The 10227-nt window shown below is 32.6% G+C and overlaps 1 protein-coding gene across 1 annotated transcript in view; it reads right to left on the bottom strand.

The window, feature by feature from the left end:
• Positions 1-2543: 2543 nt before the first annotated feature.
• The window catches only part of LOC108374807 (uncharacterized), a 12198-nt gene continuing 4514 nt past the window's right edge, over positions 2544-10227 (bottom strand). The window contains exons 2-3 of the mRNA XM_017630833.1: positions 3574-3925; positions 2544-3069 (exon numbers count right to left, since the gene is read on the bottom strand). Of these exons, the coding sequence (XP_017486322.1) occupies positions 2833-3069; positions 3574-3925 (589 nt within the window). The 3' untranslated portion in view covers positions 2544-2832. The remainder of the gene's footprint in view (positions 3070-3573; positions 3926-10227) is intronic.

Below are 10227 nucleotides of genomic sequence, written 5' to 3'. Positions count from 1 at the left end.
TGTTGGCAGTTTGTGCAGCCTTCTGGTCACTCGACACTTGGCTTTGTCTACCGGAGGATGCAGTATGAACTGCCGGCTAAANGGGGCACAATTTGTTGGCAGTTTGTGCAGCCTTCTGGTCACTCGACACTTGGCTTTGTCTACCGGAGGATGCAGTATGAACTGCCGGCTAAAATATATATATATAAAATAATTAATAACAAATTATATTATTAAATATATTATTATATAAATAATAAAACTTTAGTAATATTGTATAAAAATTAATTTTTATTTAAATAAAATCCTACGTAGTCTTGTGGTCCTGTTGACACGCAATCAAGTTCTTGCTAAATGATTTGGGTGCGCTAAAAACTTCGATACATACATATGTATTTCGTCTTCCGTTGTTCTATTTCGGTTCGTACTTCTGGTATTTTCAAGTGGCGGTAAATGTTCTCATTTCGGATATAACACGGTTCTCCGGTGCTCTGGTGCTTCTGTTTCCACGACTCGGCACAAAAAAAGTTCCGTACGTCACGCGGACTGCGCCCCTCGCTTCGGGAAAGGAGGGTAAAAAGGTTGGCATTATTTATTTATTATTTTAAAAATTACTTACTTAAAAATTACAAAATAAGACTTTCTTCTCTACCAAAAAGAGTTGCTAAGCAAATGTTGTAAGTGAATAGATACTCTGCCAAAGTCCACATGAAATACATTTTTTTTTACTTTGCTTCTAAAATTGCCACGCCTATTTCTAGAAAATTTTTCGATTTCAAAAAAGGTTGCTGAACAAATGTTATTAAGGAAAGACTATTCTGTCGAAAGCGACAATAAAATCTTCATTTTGTTAACTTTAGTGCTAAAACTGCCACGCCCATTTCTATGCGTTTATCACCTTAAGCCAATATTTTCTCGAACAAAAATTTTTACTGGATTGCTAACCTACCGGAATCCGCGATAAAATTTAAAGTTTTTCAAAAACACGTTTTTTGGCACCCTGCTACTTTAGTATGAATGAAAAAGACAAATTAATTAAGATTTTTATTTTGTTTACGATTGTTTAATCTTTTAAATTTATTGTTAGATCGATTTTTTATCAGAACCGTTTTGATAAAAATACTTATAAACTAATCAATATCCTACATAGTTACACTATTTATGTATATATACAATTATTTAATATTTTAAATGCTGTTTATCGTTTGCATAAAACTAAATACATAACTGTGTTAATCAAGAAGTAATTTAAAGATAAATAAGTAGTACCACCGACTAGATGCTGTTCAGGAATATTTACAATGAATTGAGGCTTAGAGGCTAGTAGTATTTTTACGAGTTCTTTTTTGTTTTGTTTATACATTAGGGCAATTCAGCTAAACGCGTAACCACGTAAACCTCGTAAATTTGCTTAATTTTGTATGGAACACCGGTTTATTTACGAGGTTTACACAGTTACAAGGCATTTACGCGTTTAGATGAATACCCTGATTGTGTATGTATGTATATTAGGGCGAGTCAATTTTATTTGATTACGCGCGTATATCATAGGAGGGTTCTACGTGTGACTTTAAGCATATTTGCCGAAGAAACCATGGGTCTAAAATCAATTTGGAATTTGCCAAATAGCGAAAATAGGTTTCGAAGAAAATGTGAAAATTTTCACTGTTGCACTCTCTGGTGGAAGTTCCAAGAAAAATACAAGCGCAGAAATGGATTCCTCATACCAAAAACCCCATACTTCATGTCTTTAAAAAAAAAAAATTTAGCACTTCTTTACGACACTACCTTAAAAGGTTAAGAAACCTATTTTTGCAATTTGGCAAACTTCAAAGTGATTAAAGACACAAGGTTTCTATGGCAAATTTGCTTAGAATTATAAGTAAAATACTTCTATGCTATATGCGCATAGTCGAAAAAATCTCCGATACAAATTGACTCCCCCTAATGCACGTATATATAAGGCGATATTTTTAACTATGCTAATGAAGTTTTGTATACAACTCTAGGTTTTTGTTTTTTGAAAATTTGCTTTAACATATAAAAATCACTTACATAGTAATATATATACTGTAAATAGGTATTTGTTTTAAAACTATTTCGCATACAATTGTAGCGTTGAGCTAAGTTTAAAGTCCGAAGTACAATATAAATACGCTTTAGGATCTCAGATATTTTAAATTATCATAGGTTTTTTTTTTTTTGAAGTTTACAAAATTAAAGTGGCAAATATTGCCATTCGGGCTCTGAAAATTACGCATGCGGAAAATCCAAGTTTTTGTTTGACAACAAGTACAAAAAGTGTGGACTAGCAGAAGAGGAAATTGATGTTAAAAATTTCATATTTAATTTTTAAAGCTTGCCACTTCAATTAAATTGCAATCTGATTTTAAAATAAAATTAGGCTTTTTAACGTTGTCTTCTTCGAGCTGAAGCGCTTAAAGTGGACATTAAAAACTGTCTGGCAGTAGTCGTTGCGCTAATGACAGAAACCCCCAAAAATAATTAGCTGTTAATCTTAATATAAACTAAAATTAATTATAATGTGGTTTTCACACTTGCCTGGTAATCGGTTTACCTAAGTGGTAAAAATTCATTATTCTACAGTGTATTTTATTGTTGTAAACTGAATAAAAAAGAGAACCACATAACCACATTAACCTCATAACGAGGCAAGTGTAAACAAGCACATTATATTCCTGTTGAAAGTTTCCTGTTTTGCTGCAAAGGCGTCGATCTCTTTAAATTCTCTCTCCGTAAAGCTTACCTCGAGCCGTTCTACTATAAAAGTGCTTTATACTATGTAAAAACTTTGTGAAACGGCAGCTTTTTTGTCGTACCGAAAGTGCCAAGTCAGATGTGCAGTACCGCCGCTGTGGCTGGTGGTGCTTCCTTGACGCTGGCCTCCGTGGAAGAATTGCTCGTTGTGGCAGCTGTTGTCGCAGTCGGTGTTAGCTGTTGTTCCTTACACTGTTCCAAATTGACAATGACACAATCGTAGGGCGGTGGCGGGATTTCATGCTTCACAACGGTTTCATAACTGGGTGGCAGGTTGTCCACAATGCGCAATATATCATTTTGAGTGTTGATCTGTTGGTAGAGCAGAAAGTTTGAGTTAAAACAAAAGTGAATAGGATTTTTGAAAATTAGTTGTGGGTTTGCCATGCAATTCGATTCGGAATTTGGCTCGAAAAACCAAGGCATATTGAACAGTTAGTAGCAGCAGAACAGCTGATTTGATATTTTTTTTTTTCAAATTATTTCATCTCTAAAATGTCAAGTATTGTTATTTTTTTCCAAAAAAATTTATATTGTCAAAATGTATGTATTTGCATGTGAAACCTTCGGCCCCAAACAAATTTACCAGAAAGAAAGTCGCATACATTTTATTTTTTTTTATATTTCACATGACCTACTACGCCATTTAAAATAAAATAGAATATTTTCTTTGACACTTTAGATACCAGAAGCAATAACAAAATATGTACACGTAAATGTTGTTTTTGCTTTAATGCTATACTACCTGATTCCTATACCTTGGCTGAAACAAATTTGAATGAACCTCGAAAAAACTGTCGCTATAACGAAACTTACATGTGGTATTCCCCGTCCATCCATTCGGTTGCCCATCTCATCGATGGGTCCCGTCCAACAGCATACACTCAACCGATGCGTCACATAACCGATAATTATCATGATCACCATTAGCAGTCCCACGCCCAGCACAAACACCAGCCATGGACTATTGGGCATATTTTGTAGATTCTTTTCCAGTTGTAATGCGAAAAGTATTAGCACCGGTACCGCAACAACACCAACTAATATATCGACAATATGGCGGCGATCATTGCTGCCATTGGCAAGATCATTGTTGTTGCTGTTGATCATGTTGCTCAAGCTGGTGGTGGAGCGCACCGTATTGATGCTATGAGCGTGCAAGGCCATCCTAAAAGAGAATAAAAGTGAAAATTGTTAGTGAATAAGAAAAAGCGAAAGAAAAATGAAATATTAGGAAGGATTAATATTAAAACATAAATCTACCAAAAAATTAAAACATTCTTATAAACCAGTAACAATGGAGTGTTTTCGAATCGTATTACAAAATATACTTTTTGAAGAATAACTCCAAAACTTTCTAAAATTTTTGCGAAAATTTTGTACCTAGTAAAAATTTTAGAATTAAAATATTTTCGACCTCACTTACAGGCCTGTTCTGAACGTCACCGAACAATTTGTAAGCGAACATATTGGCTGCATTTCTTTATTCATTCTGAACGTTTGGAATAAACTTTTTTGTTTATTTATTCTTTAGAACGTTTCTGATGATATGTTGACGTACATTTCAAACGCATTCTGTTTATTCTGGCTGTGAAATGGGATTATCCGGAATGTATAAAGAAACGCAGCCTTTATTAACAAAACTTCCTTTTTCAACTTTATTTATCGGCTGCAAATTTTTTATTGTTCTCAGTCACTTTAAAAGTTGCTGTTAAATAGTATAGAATTTTTCCAAGTGTCTGCCTTTTGGGAAATGGAAATATTTAACGAGTTTTTAAAAGTCAATATTTTTAATTTTGGCAGTCTAAGCACAAAAAGTCTTTAGTTCAAAATTTTTGAATTTTGTCGAAATATCACCGATGACAGTTAAGTCTTAGGTGGATTTTTGTTGTCAGAATCTTATTTTTGTGAAAAGTGCAGATAGAAGGTATTCGATTGTAAGCCGGACGGACGTATCCCAACTTGGAGGCAGGTGTGGTAGAGGGGTGTTCTGTTCTGTGGCGGGAGCACTCTATCAAAACTAGGTTCCGGCTTTCGGACCACTGCAGTGTCTTTCAGGCGGAAATATCTCGATCAAGTCATCATCCAATTAATCCTCAATTTCATTGGCAGTCATTAGAGGACCCACAAAGACCAAATAGGATCAAAGTGTCACCAGGTGCTATACCAGAGGTACAAGCATATATTAAATTTATAAAAGTTCACATGCAAGTGCATATGTACATATATCTGTATTTGTTTGGTGTCAACAAAATGCAAGCCAGCAATTGCGATATTTATTAAAATACATACTACCTAAATGCGCACTTGTATACCTTTTATTTACATTACTCATTATCTTATTATTTTAACTGTCATATTTACCAGTAATAAACAATAATTAAATATTCTGAACAGTCATTGTGGTTTGCATAAAAATCTTACAATATACATACATACATTCATATATGTATGTACTTTATATAAGTATTTCCCTTAACTATTTTTTGGCTTGTAATGAGCTGCACGTTTTATATGCTTAGATAGTAAATAGTACTTAGTTGCACAATGCCGCATGACCGAGCACGAGCAGCCGAGTGACGGTGCTTATTCCAAATTTATTTGCATTTGTTGATATGGGAATTTGTTGTTGCTGTTTATGCATTGTGTTTCTCTGCTCTCAGTTGAGTCAGCTACACGTTGCACTTATCAATGTTTAATGCCGTTATTGTGAATTTTATCTGTTAAAAACAATTATTGTTTTTGTTTACGCCAAAATGTAGAATGCGATTTTATTTACTATCATTAGCCTTTTATATGCATTCATATATACGTACATGCATACATATGTACTAGAGGTTTACGCCGCCGCCGCCCTTTTTTTTATCATTCTTCACACGCTGCCGCCAAGTTACGAAACTGCAGTCAAGGCTTGGTGGAAATCAACTACAACTCCTCAAAATATTGGAGGTAAAACAAAAACAAGTTGATTTTCTTGTGTGTTTTTTTTTCTTTTATAAAGGGTTGACTATTTTTTAAACAGACTTTTAATAAAAAGCAAAACCTTTTTTTTTGCTAATTTTTAAATTCGTAAGTTATGTTATTCTTGGATCCCACAGACGTATGCAAGTAATAAGTGGCTGTGTGAAAATTACGTTTTCTACACAGGGTTAAAGTTCCCACTTTTTTGGTAAAAATTTGTATTATTTTTCATTACATTCGGTTAACCTTAGAAAAATTTGGCGCTTAATATTTTAGTGGAAATTTAACATCTTTTAAAAAGAGGGTAAAAAAGCCCGTTCTGTTGGGAGTTGATGGGTTAAACTGTTGGAAAAAAGTAGACCAGCCGCAATCAATAATCAGCGAAAAATCGTAAGAACTCCGTAATTTAACATAACGTAGACAAGATTATTACAAAAATTTATTAATATCGACATAAATTACTACAATAAGTTAACTTTTTAAATTTTACTACTTCTTTAAATTTAAATAGTACATACGGATCTGTAGAGAACATAGGGAGCCATGTATGTATGTATGTACAGTATTGGCCAATACAATAGCACCCCCATTTCAAAGTGATATTGTTTGCCACTCATGTTTATTTATTTATTTTTAAGAATTTTCAATTAAAACACAGTTCATTCTCTCACAAAATTCACATACACTCAAGCTTAAAACTTTTTAAAAGACCGCAAAAAAGTGCAACAAATTTTCACCCAAATTTCAAACTTTTTTCTCAGAAGCGGTAGAATTTTTTTGAATACACAGTTTTATAGCCCATTCAATTTTAGTCTAATAATGTGCAAGTTTCAAGTGGCTAAAAATTACCGTTGATTTTTTAGAATTTTTTTCGCCGAGGATGTTGCGGGTTTCTGCCATATAAAAATAAATTGTGTTTAGCCGTTATATGGAAGCAAATGGATAAAAAATCAACGGTAATCTTTAGCGACTTCAAACTTGCACATTATTGGACAAAATTGAATGCGCTATGAAACTGTGTACTCAAAAAAATTCTAGAGCTTCTGAGAAAAAAGTTTGAAATTTAAGGGAAAGTTTGTTGCTCTTTTTTGCGGTCTTTTAAAAAGTTTAAAACATTGGTTTATATGGGTTTTGTTGGAGAATGAACTGTATTTTAATTGAAAATTCTTAAAAACAAATAATTAAACATAAGTGGCAAACAATATCGCTTTGAAAGGGGGGTGCTATAGATATGTCCAATACTGTATGTATGTATGTATACATACAGGATAGCTGAACTGCAGCTTTAATAAGTATGGCAAATAATAGAAATGCCGGGCATTTTTCAATGAATTTTTTGTAGAAAATAAAACACTTGAACAAACTTAATGCCACTTGGAAGCGTCAGTAATGGAATCTATGTAATACATATTATTTGCTGATAAAACATTTTGCTAGTAAATGTGATAAATGTGTTTTTTTTTATAGATAACACTTTCCAACATTTTCAAGGTCATTGTTTGAGTGGGATGATGTTAAAAATTTTAACCCATTAGCTCTCTCTCGGAAGCGTCGTTTTGACTTTTTTTTCGGAAACTTGAATAAAATGACATTTCAGAGGTCGCTAGGGGGTTAAAACTTTCCAGAAAATTATTCCCCAGAAAATTTCACTAGGGGTATTCTCAAACAAAATCTCTATACAAGAAACGTAAAAGTCCACAAAAACAAATATATGCCCTTGAATTATGCAATGCCCGAAGCTCTGCCCGCGCGGCTTAACGATATGATTTGACATGCAACAAAAAAGAAAATAAATTACATATATAAAAAAGTAGTTTATTGTCTCGAGGTTTGTTAATGAAATTAATTTTGAATTTTTAAACAGGTGGCAGTCCACTTCGGAAATATTTTCGAAATAAAGTCCCTTAAGCATCTATCGTTTGATACATTTGAATATTTCATTAAGTTGAATTTAAGTTTCTAAACAGGTGGCAACTCTCTGCAAGAATATGTTAAAAACAAAGCTTTCTTAAACCTCTCTCGCGTTTGGTACCTATATAAAAATATTTTATTTAACTTGTTATTTAAATTGATTTTAATTTTTTGAGCAGGTGGCAATCCTCTTCAAAAATACTTTTGAAATAAAGCTCTCTCGAGCCTTTCACGTTTGGCATCCATATTTTGGATTGTTTGAAATTTTCTGGAAAAAAAATTTTCAAAGGCTCTACACATACTTCAATTTCTAAAGTAAAACAAAAACTGTTTGAAGGATTAAAAAAATTATATGGAGGTGGGTTACCACCTTTCTAGAAAGCTACAATTACGTTTAATAAAAAAAATGTATGCTTGAACAAGCTTTAACACTAACATATCTTTGAGTAGGATTGCCTATCTATCAATTAAGGCAATCATTTTTATTATTCAAACCAAGAAAATTACAAATTTAATTGAAAAACTTTAAGTGGAGGCTTTTATGTCAAAGTGTTTTAAAAAATTCATTTAATTAGAATAAAATTGATAAATAGATTTTAAAAATTATTTCAAAATTTAACTTCTTATTAGCCTGCAAATTGCAGCACTTGCAGTAACCAGAGTCTACCTCGAGGAGCTCACAAGAATAAAATACCCCACATTTTTTATTTATTTTTTATATTTAGATTTTTTTTAATTTTTACTATTTAATAATTTAATTAACGGAAGAAAAGACTCAACAACTTAAAAAAAAAAAAACAAAAAAAAAAAAGCTTTCATGAATTCCAGAACAACTTTAGTCATCGGAAATTATATTATTTTTGTAAAAAGAGACAAAACTAATTAATATATTAATTTTCTAGCTCTTGACAGTTTAAAACAGTGGTTCAGATGAATTTATTGAGAAAAATTATAGGTAAATTTTTTGTCAAGAAATGTCAAGCAGTAAATTTAAATGGTTGTAAATCAAAAATATGTAAAAACAACATGCATTTATTGTATTGTATTGCAATTGCATGAGATTCCTAGCGCTATTTATTTGTATAAAATATGACCAAATAGGAAGGTTACTCATACACCATGGATCGTACGTGTTCATAGACACTCGCGCGTTTTCCTGAAAATTTAACAATTAATCACGAAAAGCGCAAAATATCCGCCGATTTTTATTATCTTTGGCTATAGATTAGTTCGTTATATATTTTTTTTTTAACAGCGGTGGCTAGCAGTGGCGATAATCGGAATACTGTGCTTTACCTAAATATATAATTTTTATTAACTCCAAGGTATATAAAACAGAAAATAATTGTCAACATATTTTGTTGCAGTACTTTTTCCAGGACTTATTAATAATTTAAAGAAATTCAAGAGCTAGATCTGTAGTTTTAGAATTAATTTTCAAATTTTCTCATATTTGGATCTTTAGTTTGTTTTCATGACCTGATATTCTACTCTATACTAAATGAGAAACTAAAAATTCGACCTCAATCTAATGCAAATTTAAGTAAAAGTGACATTCGTTTTTAATCTGATCAAAACAATTCTGGTCATTTAACTTTATTGTTTGCGAAATGCATTCGATATGAAAAAAAAATAGATCAACAATATTGGAAATTTGAGCGAAGTTAATGAACGTAAATATGTACCTACATACGTAATTTGCGTGAGAATTATCCCTCTGGGGAAAATCTTTAGTTCTGAACTGGTGCGCTTCTAGTCCATTTAGAGTCACTACTGGTTCGCGATAAATCTCTTTTGCACACAACCAACTGCAACTAAAATTCAACACGGCAATGTCATGAGAAGTGGAAATTGTGTTTTCAATCTGATTTCAATGCATGTTATTCAAATTGAGCATTTCAGACATTCCAGCAGGTCCCAAAATGTTAACACACATTTTTGTTTTGTATTACCAAACTATGAAAAAGCATCTGCGAAGTGCAGAATGAAAGTGTATTTGAAAGATAAAGCCGCCAAGCAAATATCTATTTAAATTAAACAAGCCCCTCGCTGCATGCCATTTTCGATAGTTCCGACCCAGATTTCTAATCAAAAGTTTTTTTTTTTATTCTTTGGGACTTGATCACGGTTTCTGTAACTATGTATTTTGGACTTACCACTGAACGAAAATGGTTCGATGTATATAATTTTTTAGAAAAAGCAGCAACTTTTTACTGTTAGCGATCTGTAGTTTTAAGAAGCAGAAAAAAATAATTTTTAAAAGTACCACATTTCGCTGCTTTTGAACTGGCCTGGTTCGTTTTTGAAATTTTATTCACCAGTTCGGGGTTTCCCTGCAGGGATTAAACAACGAAAATAATCAAATACATATATAAAAATGTACATAAGTAAAGAGCGAAATACACCACACAAGCGGTTTGACAAACCAAGCGAAATTTCCCTTTGCTTCAAGCCATTTGTGCTGTGTATGGGGGTGTTTGAAGGTTTGACAAACCGCCGTCAAACCTTCAAACACCCCCATACACAGCACAAATGGCTTGAAGCAAAGGGAAATTTCGCTTGGTTTGTCAAACCGCTTGTGTGGTGTATTTCGCTCTT

The sequence above is a fragment of the Rhagoletis zephyria genome, unplaced genomic scaffold (assembly GCF_001687245.7).
Source record: "Rhagoletis zephyria isolate East Lansing unplaced genomic scaffold, Rhagoletis_zephyria_1.1 Rzeph_scaffold_08154, whole genome shotgun sequence".
Taxonomy (NCBI): domain Eukaryota; kingdom Metazoa; phylum Arthropoda; class Insecta; order Diptera; family Tephritidae; genus Rhagoletis; species Rhagoletis zephyria.
The sequence above is the reverse complement of the archived record's forward strand: the minus strand, read 5'-3'. Positions and strand labels throughout refer to the sequence as shown.